General features: G+C 39.1%; 1 protein-coding gene across 39 annotated transcripts in view; it reads left to right on the forward strand.

Moving 5' to 3' along the window:
- The window catches only part of CLASP2 (cytoplasmic linker associated protein 2), a 156441-nt gene that overhangs the window by 33388 nt on the left and 108103 nt on the right, over positions 1–14950 (forward strand). For 37 of the 39 annotated variants that reach the window (XM_071561468.1, XM_071561473.1, XM_071561469.1 and 34 more), the window contains exons 4-7: positions 1925–2016; positions 2334–2409; positions 3886–3983; positions 12129–12199. In XM_071561468.1, the coding sequence (XP_071417569.1) occupies positions 1925–2016; positions 2334–2409; positions 3886–3983; positions 12129–12199 (337 nt within the window). Of the gene's footprint in view, positions 1–1116; positions 1229–1924; positions 2017–2333; positions 2410–3885; positions 3984–12128; positions 12200–14950 lie in introns of those variants that run through there. The other 2 variants (XM_071561516.1, XM_071561502.1) reach the window with 2 other exon arrangements.

Consider the following 14950-nt stretch of genomic DNA (forward strand, 5'->3'; position numbering starts at 1 on the left):
TTGGTTGTCTGCTCTCAGGACAGCTTATGGGTCATTAAAAATTTGGATGAAAAGCATCAATCATCATCACAGCAGGGACCAAAACAGAGAAGTCTTTCTTGTGCCTCCAACACTGAAATACAGAGCTTTAGACTCTCTTTGCTGCAGAAATCATCTTAGAAGAGCTGGGTGGAATAATTTTTTGAGGATAAGTCCTGTAAGTTTCTTTCTAGTGAACTCATCTCTTCTAGGGTATTGCTGAATAATATTTAATTTGTTCCGTTATTAAATCCCTTTTGTTGTTTTAGATGGGTTTGTTGTTTTGGGGTTTTCTTCAGGAGCAAGAACTGGATGTAGCTGGTTATGGGCAGGAAGGCATAAAAATACAGGTGGTATAAACGTGCATGAATGGGACAGAGGGAGGTCAGCATCAACTGTTGCTGGCAACCTGGGAGAGTTGGAATTTCTAACCAGCCATTAGAATTTTTCTGCTTAGAATTCAGTTCTTAAAGAAGGGTTAATTTAGTGAAAGCCTAAATTTCTCTTCAGGCTGCTTTGTTTGTTTCAGTACTCTACTGTTCCCTCTCTACCTGTATTTTTGTGCATCTAGAAAGGAGATTTCCTTTTTCCCATGTTTGTCCGTGACAGTGAGTTAATTGGAAGGATGTTTTCTTCCATAAAATCCTGTTCTTTGTTATTCAGCTGTGCAGTTTTGGCAAGCCACATCCTTCTTGTCTAAGGTTTGTTTTCTCTAAACCCAATGAAGTATAAAACAAACAAACAAACCACCACAGATGGGACAAAATTATCAAGCAGGGCTCTAATTGGAAAATTTTATGTCTGCTGTGGTGTGTGCTACCTCATTAATAAAGAGGATGCATATTCCCTGCTTTTACACCCTCTCTTTTTGTTGATCAGTAGCTGTTTGTGCGTGAGGGTTTTTCTTTTTTCCTTTTCCAGAAAGCAATAATGGCAATAATTAGTATCTAATACATCGTGGCAGGCTTGCATGGCGTCAGTGGGTTGCAGTAGCACCACTGCGGGGTGCAGTTGGGAAGAGGGAGGTGCCTGGGCTGCAAAGAGTGCAGCCCTTGCCGGTGTGCTGCCATCCATCCATCCCTCCATCCATCGCTAGGCAACGCTGCCCGGATGCTGGCGCGGCTGTAATGGCAGCGCTGCAGCCGGGGCGAGCGGCAGCCCCAGCCTCCTCTGCAGCTGCTCCGCAGCACCAGCGGGAACCCCCTCTCGCGTAAGCTCCATGTTTGCACTCCTTACACCCCGACATGCGGCTCGGGAGCAGCGCGGAGGGGGGAAGGATGAGTTGAGGAGGGAAAAGAGCCGAGGCAGGCAGCGAAAAACGAGTGCGCAAGAAGGTAAAGGAGGGTTTAGTGAGCCAGGGGATCGCACCACGGGAAGCACAGAAAGGGAGAACCGAAAGCAGAGCAAAAATGAAAGCAGAGGAGTTAGAACGCTAATGGACAAGAAATAATTGAAAAAGAGGAAGAAACTTTTGCTTTAAATTTGTAAGGGAGAAGTGGGACAGCAGGAGTGTGGATAAGGACAAGCCAAAATGGATGAGAGAATGTCCTGGCAGGGAAGCAGAATATGAAGGAAAAAGAATATTGCAATTTCTTCTTGTGTCAGTAGTTTGTATGGTAAATGTTTGTTCTGTGTGTATTAACTGCAACAATTCTGTATGTTTTAAGAGCTGTTTCTCAAACAACAAAATTACTCAGCTGATTGAAAGATGTTTTTGAGGAATTGGTTTTGGCATAGAATTAATCTGTGTTGTGTTCCATATTGTGCATTTCATAAGTTACTTTTATCACTTTTCCAGTCTTCTGTTATTTTTTTGCAACTGTTCTGAATGTAATTATAATATATGAATAGAATTACATTGTGTTGTGCTCCTGGTAATTAAAGACAATTATTTCTGCTTTTATAGTACATTTGGGAACGCCTTGCTGTTGGTTTTAAACACAAGAATTACCGATCCCGAGAAGGAGTGTGTTTGTGTCTTGTTGCTACCTTAAACATGTAAGCTTTTTGTTTCTATGGAGATGTAATGGTTCTATCCTTCTGCTGAATGTCATTTTTCTCTGAAACTAACACTTAAGGAGGTCTGATTTGATTACATTAATACATGGGGAAAGCCAAACAACTAGTGAGCTTTCTGAAAGAAAGAGTAAAGTTAGAGAATTTTTATCTTATTTAAAATTAGACAACTGACTAGTAAGAGATAGACAGAGCTTGATTGATGTCAGTCTGTATTGTGTGAATGCTGAGCTAAAAGTTCATTTCTGCATAAATTATTTTCTGTTTTCTGTAAAAAATAACCCTTTTTTTTTTAATAGTTATGGTGCACAGCCATTAATCCTCAGCAAGTTGGTGCCACATCTGTGTGTAGCATTTGGTGACTCCAATAGTCAGGTAAGAATTTAGTTACTTACTGGTGGTTAAACAACTATACTTTTACAGAAGAGTGAAAGCAAAATAAATTAAGTATTTAAAGGAAAGCTGATAAACTCCTTGTATACAACATACAATGATTTTCTACCATGAGAAAAAATAAATCAGTTTTCTTCTTAATCAGTCCATCCACTGGAAGATGAAAGGAGTTGCAAAGGCAGAGTATTGCGATATAGTGGTCCCTTTAGTTTTATCTTCAGAGGTTGCAACTAGTAATTAGACAGTAGTTGTTTCTTATAGAGCATGTTGAAAGAAAATAAATTTTAAAAAGTTACACAAAGAATTGCCTCCAGAGGCAGCCCCTATATGGAACCTGCAGTAGTTTGCCAAATTTGCTGAAGATAACATTATTATGTGTAATTATTTTCTAAACTGAACCCAAATGCCAATTGGGAATGTGTAAGGACTGTCATTAAAGTCAGTTACATAAGCAAAAACATCTGCAGTGAAAGTCAAGATACAGTTCATAACAGTGGCATTGGAACTTCAGAGGATCTTCAAATGGAAATGGATAAAATACCTCAATTTATATGAGGTTGTGTTTGAGAGAAAAGACTAAGAATACAGTAAGGGAGTAGATGCCATTGGCAGCAGATAGTCTTATAAACAGGATTAGTCTTGATGCCAAATTTCTGAATGCAGCAAAGTTTTTGTGTCCTCTGATAGCACAGCATTGTTCTGTTACAGAGAAAATCTGTTAAGAATTTGTCATGTTTGTTCATCATCAGTAAAGATGTACTTTACCTCTTTCTTTGAGCAATCGTGTGTTCAGTTTGAACCTCTGAAAAGAACAAAACTAAAGTTATTCCAGTGATTCTTTGTCCAGAATAATGGCATTTACTAAAATGCATTTTTGGCAGTTGTTTTTGTGATGACTGTGGTTTGAATTCTTTTGAAGAGGCACTTTATCTCCTAGTTTTAATTGTTGTTTCCCCTTCCACAGTCTTGCCTTATTCCCTTCCTTGTGCCAGTGTCATGCCACCTGAATCAGGTTGAAATAAATGAAGAAAACACTGAAATGGTGTGGGCAGTCAGGTCCTTAGTTTTCCAGAAGGATCCTTCTGTGTACGGAAACAGATGAAAGCAACATGAAGTGTGTCCAGACTGAGTGCAGAAAGTAACTTTTGGAAGTACTGCCTACTGTGATAGAGTCCTAAATAAATAAATTTTTTTCCACAAATATTACAGTTCCAGAAATTGCCTCCAAAGCTGTTACTTCTAGGATTGTTTTTTACCATCTGGGGATGCTCTAGCTTGAAAAAAATGCCATCTTGAAAAGCAGTTGTATTTCCTTTCCTTTTTACCCTCGTTGTTTCAGCTGTTTTGGGAAATGAATTGGCATTCAAGTCAGTAGAAATTAGTAGATTAGTGGGCTGTCAGCAGATGTTATTTTGGCTTCTCTAACCCTGAAATTAACCATTTAAACTTTATTCACAGGTGAGAGATGCTGCCATACTAGCCATTGTAGAGGTTTATAGACATGTGGGAGAGAAAGTACGAATAGATCTTGCAAAGAGAGGAATTCCTCCTGGAAGGTGAGTTAGCTGGTTTCGTTTTGTAATCCTGAGCCCTTATGTGTTACTGTTCTTTATCAGAATTTTAAACTCACAAAAATTTTTGATTTTAAATTAGTACAATTTATCCTTTGTTCTCTAATTAGTTTTGGTTACAAATAGTGTTCCTGACTGTGTTGTGTGTAGATTAGTTTATGTGAAATAAAAGTAGCCAATGTTTTGTTGCACTTAGTGGGAAAGACTATTTATGCAATAAAATTTTTCAAATTCCTTATCAAAACAATTTAAACTTCTAAAAATGTGTTAACCTCTTATCTATCAGCATACCACTTTACCCTGAGTCTTCATCTCACTTCTTTATTCTGATAAAGCTGAATATATTGGCTGCCTGGTGTCAGAGAGAATATCAGAAGGGATACTGTCTCTCACCAGACACTTCTGTCTTAGTTTAAGGGAAGCCAAAGTGTTTACCAAGACCAGAGGAGAGGATTTCTCCTCAATAACCACATCACCCCTTTTTAAATTTAAAAAAAGAACTTTAATTAGGATATCTGTTCTTGACTACAGTATATAGATATAATTATAAATAGACCAGAGCAAACTACTCCCTCAGAACCAAAAAAACCAACCGCCAAAAACTGTAGGTTCTTCCTGGTGCAATTACATTTATGGACAGTGTCAGTGTCACACCTTGGCTGGCTGTGAGGTGAATTCTCAGCCTTTTCCCAGCAAGGCAGAGACAAGGGGGTGTATGACTCACTTGGTGCAGGATGGAGCCCTTCCTGTGGGGGAAGAGCAACTGTCTCCTTATCCTTTGTTCAAAAGAAGGAAACGCTGGGAGTTGAGGACTGATGGTAATTCCCACAAATCCTTGCAGTCAAAGTCAGTCCCAGGAAAAAAAAGGTCTGCAGTGTGTCCCGAAGCATCTGGGACCCTCCTGTCTCTCTTCTCTCTCTCTCTGAAGCTCAGGGTGCCCAGAGATGGAGGGGTGAAGGTGAACAGAGCCAGAAGGAGCTCTCGCCAGCTTAGCAAACAATGCCCAGCAGCTGCCCCAAAAGAAGTGAAGCCAGCACATGGGAAAAGCCTCTCCCCTTCCCAGGCGCTGGGAGTCTGTTCCTCACCTCCACCCCACCATTAAGTTGGAATCTGGAGCCATCAGCCACTCCTCTTTGTTCTGGCACTTCAACTCCCAAAACTTTTGTGTTGGCAGGGTGAGAAAAATTCCCTCAAGGAACCCTTCCCCACCACCTTTCTTTGTTTGAACCTTTGACACCTTCTTAAAAACTAAGAGCCATCGTTTTTAATTATCATTTGTAGGATATCAAAATACAACTTGATAATATATCAATATATTAGTAAAAAATTCTTTTCAGAGAGTGCTCAGGCATTGGAATGGGCTGCCCAGAGAGGGGGTGGATTCCCCATCCCTGGAGGTTTTTCACCTGAGATTGGCCGTGGCACTGAGTGCCATGATCTGGTAAAGGGACTGAAGTTGGACCAAGGGTTGGACTGGATGATCTCAGAGGTCTTTTCATACCAGGGAAGATCTTTCTTGCATTAAGATACAGCCTTGTACATCTTTTGGAACAGAACAAAAAAGAGTGCAGATAACACAGCCTTTGTACAATGAATCTTGGGTCTGACTGTAAGTTTAGCTTCACCATCCATAATTCCATGGGACACAAACTGAGTACATCTTGGGATCCAAATTGGATTAAACACTGTAGGTGCTTTGTATCCTCAGGGTAATCAAAAGCTTCTAATTTAGCTGCAGTAGGTGCCAAGTTGCTGTTTCTACTGTTTGAATCAGCTGAATACAAAATTCCCCCTGATCCAAAAGCAAGCATGGTGTGTATCATTTGCATGTACATAAAGAAGCAGGACTCTACTTGGTGCATGTTAAATGGGTTGTTGCCAGTGACTCGCAATAGTTTTGCACCTGACTGTCAGGGCTAGTGTATAATAATACCTTGGGCTGAGTCTCAGTGGTAGTTTCCAGGTTGGGGTAAAGGGGGGAGTATTTAGGGTGTATCTGAGTTGAGTCTGCCAAGTCTGTGTCTCATCCATTGCTGACAGAAAGCAGAGCTCCTGTAGTCTCTTCTTACTCCTCACTAAAATAAGAAGGTGTTTGACAAAGCTCAGCAAAGACAGATTAGCTCTATGGTAGCTCAGACTGTTGTTCTTTCAGAGGCAGACCTAATTTAAAACATTTCTTTCCCAGTGCCTGTCAGAAGCTTTCCCTTTGCTTAGATGCATTGAAATTTTCATGTGGTTATGCAGGAGCTATCATCTGTGGAAAACAATCTTTGCTGTAGGATATTCATCACTATTTTGAGGGGAATCTCTGTTCATATTAGTGTGTCTGGGTAGGTTTTAAGGGTTTTAAGTATTACAGATAATCTGTAGTTCAGACACGGCTGCTTTCAGCTGTTGAGTTCAGCCTTGAAAAACTGCACTGCAGCTCCTTCACTGCATGTCAGTGCACTAAAAACTGTGTGTAAGCATCAATATTAACAGGAAAACATATTACTTCAGTATTTGTTGCACATACCAATTATTACAATATAGGCTTGTTTAGTTTACTTAAAAAAACACACATTAGAGAGCTCTGTGTTGCTGCTTGAATGCACTCTGTGCTAAAGCACTGAAAATCAGAGCTCCTGCCTGCTAAAAGGACAGCAGGAAAGTCAGTCAAGCATTGTTTTGAGATATAGTTCAATTTCCTTAAATATGCCAATGGTATATAGATGTTCTGTCTACATAAAGCCAAATATAGTTAGCAATATAACAGTAGCCTTAAAAGGTTTTGAAATCTGCATCTGGCAGGGTTTGCCCTTGTGGAAAATCCTGGATTTTCTAGAGAGCGTTAATGGACCTGTTGGAATCCAGGTAATGAATAAAATATGGGATCTTACATTTGTAGTTCAACTCTACTTGCTACTATTTATTTTTGTTTAATGTATTTCTCTACCAACATTAATTTGAGTTTGTTTATAAATAAAATCAATGAGTTCCTCTTCATATTTATCGTTTTTCAACTTACAAATCTCAGAACAGTAGTGTCCTTTTGCTTGAAGCATGTTCTTTTTTTAGGAATCAGTATCAAGTCAGTGGTTTCAAATTTGGATGTTCTTTTCCCTTTTGTTCAAGTTGCTGCCAAAGAGGTTTGACAGTCTTTGGTATCAGGCCTGAAAGTAGCATTAGTGTTGGTGTATTTGTAAATACTGAAAGGTGATGTTGTATTTCTTGTTCAGTGAGCCAAGAACAATGAACAAGTTTTGTTCTATATGGGCCAAACTGAATTTGTTGCAGTGTGGAATCTTTGTGGCTGCTCTTCCTTGAATAGAAATAGTATACATGGCTCTGAATAGCAGTTACATAGTCTGAGTGTTAAAAGCTGTTACCTTTCAGAAATTCATCTGACAAATTTCCCCACTGTCACTTGAGATGTGTAAAATGTATAAAACCAGTTATTTGTTTAGTTCTTATGTCTAGGGCCACAACTTCATATTGTAAAATGTGCATAGTTGCAGTATGCATTTCTGAATACCACATTTTATGTGGTATGCACATTTGACTTATCTGTCTAGTTCATGTTGTAGATGAGGTCCATCTGTATATCCAGATGTGGACACATGTCTGCAAGATCCTGTTTTTTTTTTCTTGGAAGGGAGAAATATGCAGAAATAAGTCCAAGGTTTCATATGGGCCATTTCCTGCCTTAGACTCACTTTGGACATGAACAACAGACCATTTACCACCCTTTCTTCTTCTTTGTCCTTCTGCTATTGACAGGAGGGTGGTGCTCTTTTGCCTCTCCATTGCAAGGTCCCAACTTCTAGGTATCCCCCTCTGCCTGTCATGTGAACAGCTGAAGTCCATCAAGTGTGGCACAAATGGCAGCTTTTCAGTCTAGAAGTGCAGTGCACGTTCTTTGGGAACATCCCTGTTTCCATGTGAGCGTAACAGCTCACGCTGTGTTCCTCTCACTGAACATCATCACCATAACATGGTAATGCTTTGATAGAAACCTGTCGCCTGCCAGAGGAGAGGATTTAGCAAGTTGCCAGGAACCCCCATTTAATGTGCTTTGACCTCACGGATTCATTCGCTCACTGAGACAGCCCGTGCCTAAGGGGCCTGCTGTCCTGAACATGTGTTTTTTGTCAGTGGGTGTCCTAGTTTAGCAGCTGGGACCAGTTTATCACTGTGCAGGCGTGACTAAAGCTGTGTATTCTACACCCTCCATTCAGTTCTCATGACCCCTTAACAGTGGACCATTTGCAGCAGCTGCACAGGGTGCACCTGAGCCCTCAGGATGTGAGCTGGGTGTTAAAGAACCCTGTGAGATAGGGAAATGTTCCTGACTGACACCAATGACTCAGCTGTGATAACTCCCCCCTGGGGAGTCGTTGGCACCTTCACACCCAGCCTGAGGGGGCGTGTCTGCTCATGGGCCATCAAGGATTCCAGAAATACCCCCTGACTCACAGAGTCAGATCACCCAGTGTGGAACTGCCTCCCCTGGGGGAGGTACTGGGCATTCCCGCCTGAACTTGAAGGTATATAATCTTGGGGTTTGGGAACTTTTGGGACTACTTGTTGGATCCAGAGGAGGACCAGAGCTGTGACCACCACTCTTGACCAGTCTGTGACCATCATCTGCACCAACAGGTTTTTCTTTCCTTTCTTTTTACTTTGTACTCATCCATGTGGGCTCAGCACAGGGACCAATGAACACCATTCTGTTTGTGCCCTGGGGTGCTGGGTTATGTTTCTGGGTTTTGTGGGTTTAAACCAATTTCTCTTTTTATCATTGCATTTATTGTAGTATTTTTATTAAATTATAATTCTGATTTATAATCTCTTTTGAGTTGGGTTCATTTCTCCTACCAGTTTACCTTTAAAACCAGCACAGTGGGGATTTTTCCTTCCATGCGTGAAATTAGAAAAGACCTGTCTGTGTCTTTTTGGAGAAAGGAGATAATACTTCACTGGTGACATGGTATTTCTGTTGACTGGTGACTTCAGTGATAGATTACAATTCCATATCTGGGCTTGGGCTTGCAGATGGGAGGTACAGGAGTAAGAATGCTGTTCTTAAAGAGTGTTCCTCAGTGCTGGTGAAACTGGTCTTCATCCAGCCCTGTAAACATTCTGGGATTTCTCTTGGTCAGGCTCTCTTTTGCCAACAGCTGAACTCCTGTAAACATTCTTAAATTGATTGTGGTTACAATAATTTTAGAGACTTTAGCCCATACTGCCTTGCTGCCTGTGACTCTGTGAAGAAATATGAGAAGAAGGCAGCAAGAAGAGCAGGATGGGAGGAGAGGGAGGACGAAACTTGTTGTGAGAGACTTTGCAAAGTAGTAGTTACAGTTCCTGTAAGCTGTACTAAAGAAAGGGTTGGATCTACAGTAGTGCTTGACCATTTTCACAGCTGTGTTATGATAGATTTTTGTTGTTGTTGTTGTAATTATGACAAATACTGGAGAGTGTGCCTCTGGTTGTAAAGACGTGCTTTGAAAGTTCTAGGAGTGGTAGTACTCGTGTTGTTCTGCATCCTGCACCACAGATGACATAGCATCCAGTGCTGGCAAACACATCTTTTATTGTTTCTAGTTAGTACTTCATCAAATGTTTTGCCCAGAGTGAGAGGCAACATGTGTATTATTATAACATATTTACAAGGAAGCATTTTGTTTTTACCTTCTGTTTAAAACACTCAGGAAAGCATTTTTGAAAACCAAGTTCAAAAGAGCAGGAAGTATTTTTTTTCCTTTTGAATTCTCTAAAGTATGTGTGCCAAATGGATAACATCAGCCTTACAGGATATAAGAATTAAAGTGAAATTTTAAAGGAAATCTGTTAATCTCTCTAGTCATGTTCAGTTTCTCTCAGGATAACAGTTTCAGCCCTTCAGAAGTGAAGTTTTCCTCATTTACCAGGTGAACTGTTAATGCAGTATTTTCAGTGGAATTCAGCAGTGCTGAGGGGCACTCACATTTGCTGGTAAACACTAAAAGTCCTTGCTATGGTACATGTGAAGCAAACACATTAATTTCTTGTTATGACAACAGGATGGCCTAACACATTATTATGTGTATTGATTCTTGCGTGGATTTTTCCCTTTGTATGGTTGAAAGCACATGGCATGTTAATGGGATTCCATGTGTCATTAGCAAATCCTAGCACCCAAAAAGCATTTAATTTCAAAAGTTTTACTTCCTCAAGTGCAAAAACAAAAACAAACTTCAGTATAAATTGACTGTAGTTTACAAATTTACCTTTTCATCAAAAACTGGAGGTTTAATATTAGAGCAGCAACGTCCGTGAATTGCTGACGTTTCAGACGTTTTGCTGTGGTTGTAAACACAGTGGTGGCACAAAAGGGAGAGGATAATTGGTTCCAGAGAGAAGGCTGACAAATAGGGAAAGATTAGGCAAACTACTACTAAGCAACATCTAGTTTTGAGGTAAGTAGAGATGGTAGAAAAACTACTGTTTTGGGTTACAGGTTATTGACTTTACGGGGTTCCTGGTTGTGTTTTTTTAGATGCTTGCAGTAGGGTAGGCATTTTTGTGGAATTCTCAGCTAAATCCATGTAGTTCTTGTTGTGGGCCTGCTAAATCCGGGACAAATTTGCTCTTCTGTAGCAGATTGCTTTGAAGTATTTGGAAAGTAAAAATAACACACTGTGAGAATCCTAATTTCTTGGAAGGTGCTGGGAAACACTGAAACTTTTTATACCATTGTCTGTCTGCATTTCATTATTCTATCACATTTTTCATTGTAGATAAATGAGGTCCCAGTGAGTGGAAGGGGTGTGCAGTCTCAGAGAATACAGACTGTGCATGGTGAGAATGCTCAGCCTCTCTGCACGGATCATTGAGTAAAAGTGTTGTGTGCATGGGGAAGTGTTGAAGTAAAAATATTTGTGTGACCTTGACTCTGCTCCTTTATGCCTTGTGAGGATTTTCATACCCTGGCATTGCTTTCACCCATTTTCCTTGCTTTGTCTTAAAATACTTTGGATTGTGAGTTGTTAAGACAGCCTTTCAGTGCAAATTTTTAGCAAATTTTGAATATAGTCTTTGGTTCTGTCAATGTAGCTGAACTGTTCCTGTTTGGAGACTTGCAGACTGTCGTGTGATTGTAGTTCATAACTTTGTCCATTTAAAATCAGGATTCAGTCTGGATAAACTTGGAGCTAAAAATTCATCTGTGTGTTATTACTGTATTCAGGGTAGTCTAAAATGCAACAAAGCCTTTGGAGAAATATAAGAAAATGTTCTCCAGTGTCTGCAGCTGAACAATGTCTTATATCAGTACAAATGTATTGCTGGTGCCTGGCTCGCAGTTTTTCTGAGACGCTTCCACTGCTTTCATTGAGTTTCCTGCAGGAGTGATGAGAAATGCCTGTTAAAGTGTTCAGCCAACTTTCTTGCTGGAACACCATTTTTTGCCTCGTGGAACTAGATTGCAAGCAGAGTTTTGGAGATTTTTTTTTGCTTGATGTGCATTTTTTGTTTTGTGGGGGTTTTGATATTTACACGTAGCAAAGCATTTGCAGAGTGTTGTCTATTCTGAGAGTTTAAATCCATGGTGTGTGTGTTGGATATAACCAAGTGTTTAGTGTATCTTAAGTTTAGAAAAAAGCTTTGTTGGTTTTGGGTTTTTTTTCCTATGGAAGTGCTAACTACCACAAAAATATTTTCATAACCAAACTGAGGAAATTTTGAGGAACAGAAGTTTAGAGGAAAATTAGTAACTGTTTCAGAATAAATTAAATAGTAATCTCTATTTGTTTTCCTACATGAACATTCCCTAGTTCAAATTGTTACCTTTCATTGTTGTGTATGAATAAATATCACAGTTATCTAAACCAACTATATACTGTTACTGAACCTGAACTTTAGAATGCTGTTTTTCATCATGCTGATAACAATGCTCAGGTTTGTTCTTTGCTAAGTGGAATGAGTTTTCTGTGCATTTGTGTGAGGATGCTCAGCTAAAGGTGAATCCCTTGGGAATTGTTTCTTGATACTCTTAAACTGTATTATATTCCATATTACTGCTTTATATGTGCTAATAAACTGGTTTATGTTTTTACCAGTAGGGATTTCAGGGATATAAAAATACTTTGTTGTTTTTGTTTTTTATAGGTTGCAAACAATCTTTACAAAATTTGATGAATTAAGAAACTCTGGAAATATGATTTTAAGCAGTGCCGGTGGTGAGTATGAAAGATCATATATTTATAATCATCTTTAGATTAATACAAGATTAATATTTAAATATCAGCATTATCAACATGAGATGAATGAATAGAAACTTATGTAAATGCTGAGAAAATGAGACACTTGGTGAAACAAGCTTGTTCTGTTGTACTGGATGTATTTGCTGGACTGCAGTCAGAATACAATTGGAAAAGGTGTTGAAACTGCATGGAAACAAGCAGAGAATATTTAACAAGTTACAGATGTGCTCAGCAGAGGATAGAAGAATGCTGCAAAGTGTTCATGCATGGGAAAAAAGATCAGATGAACATCCTCTCTTACAGAATGTTTCTAAAAGGAAATGGTACTTTAGTGATGGATGTGTTTGATATCTTCTCACTCAGGATGATGCATTATGAATATAATACATGGATTTTTAAATCACAGAAATAGGTGACTGCAGCATTCAAAGACATCTATATGTTGAAGTTAAGATTTCTTTGAGTTTGACCTCCTTTTTTTGCATGTATTTCAAGAAGAGAGAACCTTATGCAGAGAATCCTTGTTGCTTCCTACTGCTTTTTTTGATACAGTGTTTAATAGTATAAAAAAACCAAACCCATAATTCCTTATTAAACCTATAAATTAAGAAAAATGTAACAAAACAGCACAACCACAGGGGTGTTGTGGCAGTGCCTTTAATACAATTGTTTTTGAAAGCTTCATTGTCTTGTGTAAGGAATCAGTGGGTCACACAATCAAAGAATATGCTGAGTTGGAAGGGACCCACAAAGGTCACTCAAGTCCAACTCTTCACCCTCACAGGACCATCCCCCAGAGTCACACCACGGGCCTCAGAGTATCATCCAGATGCTTCTTGAGCTCTGTCAGGGTTCGTGCTGTGACCACTGCCCTGGGGACCTTGTGCCAGTGCCCATCCACCCTCAGGGGGAAGGAACCTTTTTCTAATATCCAACCTAAATCTCCCCTGACACAACTCAGGCCGTTGCCTCGGGTCCTGTCACAGATCTTGTTTTTTAGGGGAGGGTTTTCTGATGTTCATTTTTCATTCAAAGTAACTATGCAAGGCAGGCTCTGCTAGATCTAAAATGTGTGACTATGCAGGAGTAGAAATACTTAGAGGGGTGCATATGATTCCTTAATTTACTCAAATACATACACCTTTTTCATTTTAAATTTTCTCACCTTTTTCTTGGTAGTGTGAAAACAGAAGGGACTGTAGGTTCAAAGGAATGTGTTTTTATAACTTTCTCTTTGAGGTAGTAAGAATTTCTGTGCTGCAGTTTGCTTTGAAATAAAACATTCCTGTTCTTGAACACTTAAAGAATACAGAAATTGCTTTGTAAGAATTAGTATATTTAGGAAAAAAGGCATTCTAATTGGGGGGAAGAATGTTTTACATAAACATTCTGTTAGATTGGAAATTTACTCATTGTGAAAGGATAGACCATTATCTTTTGCATTTAAAGTTAACATGGGTGCTTAGGTTTGAGAGGTTCAAAGATGCATTTTACATGTGTATTTTTTCTGTTGGTAGTTCTCAGGAGAATGGAGGAGGTTACATGAGGGAAAATAAGTGCATTGAAATAATTTAAATATATGAAAATATATTTACAGCGTTGCTGGCCTAGTTAATGTAGCACTTCAGTCCTTTTTATCTCTATTTCAGAGAGTTAATAAAGCTTATTTTTAAGCTGATTTTATCTTGTGTAAAACACAGCTATTAATGCTGATGTGTGGCAGTATAAACCATGTATTTTGTCTTGTAGGTGGCAATTTCTGTGCAAAGTTACTATGATTCTACCTTGGTACTATAGACAGAATCCCTCTTAATATATTGTTTTCAGTATTTTTGCTTGAACTTTTTTTATCTGTTGCCTCCATCTAGGCAATTTTTCACATTATTGAAAAGTTATTCCATTGTTAGTGCTTTGTCTTGGCTTTGTGCTTCATTATTCTCTGAAGGACAATTTGTGTTTACTGCTTGGAGATGGAAAGTTACTTTTTAATTCCTGTGGCCTTGTTAGCAACTTTTCTTTCAGGAGCGCTATCAAACATCTCTGGATAAAGGCCAGATTTTAAATTCTAAATAAATCTGTTACAGTGTTGAGGATGTTTTAGTGCTTTGGGTATTTTATAGTAGGGTTTGGGAAGATGGTGGGGGGGTGGGGGGGAATAGGGTTATGGTTCCAAAGTATGTGGAGGGAGCATGAAACTGTTTAATTGGCTTTATTATAATTAAACCCCATAGTAGGCAAAAGGAATGGCTTTGTGCCACACGGGGTTAACTGTCCCAGGTCACTTGCCTTGTACCTGATGGGGATTCTCTTCAGTGTCTCATGGATAGAGAGGGAAGGTCTTGCTAATACAGCTGTGGAAAATGTCATCTCCTTCACAGTCCTTTCACTGCTGTGGTTGTAAATGTTTGGTGTGTTGACCTAGTTTCTGAGAATCCAGAGATGTGACTTAGAATTCTCTTATCAAATAATACTAATGTCAGTTGTTCAGTTTTTTTATTCAGCTTGTACTTAGGAGGGAGCAAAAGAATGAAAGAAAAATAAATACTGAAAGCTCGCAGCTTTAAACAATCTGAATAGAAAAATGTTTTCTGTACTGTTTTAATAATCAAAACAAATACATGTTTAAAAAAATGTTTGTACTAACCTGATGTAACACTTGAGAGTTTTAGAAACATTGTGTTGGTATGTTTAGGTGTGTAGGAGAAACAAAGGGAGGAGGGGAAAAGC

The sequence above is a fragment of the Pithys albifrons genome, chromosome 7, assembly GCF_047495875.1.
Source record: "Pithys albifrons albifrons isolate INPA30051 chromosome 7, PitAlb_v1, whole genome shotgun sequence".
Lineage (NCBI taxonomy): Eukaryota > Metazoa > Chordata > Aves > Passeriformes > Thamnophilidae > Pithys > Pithys albifrons.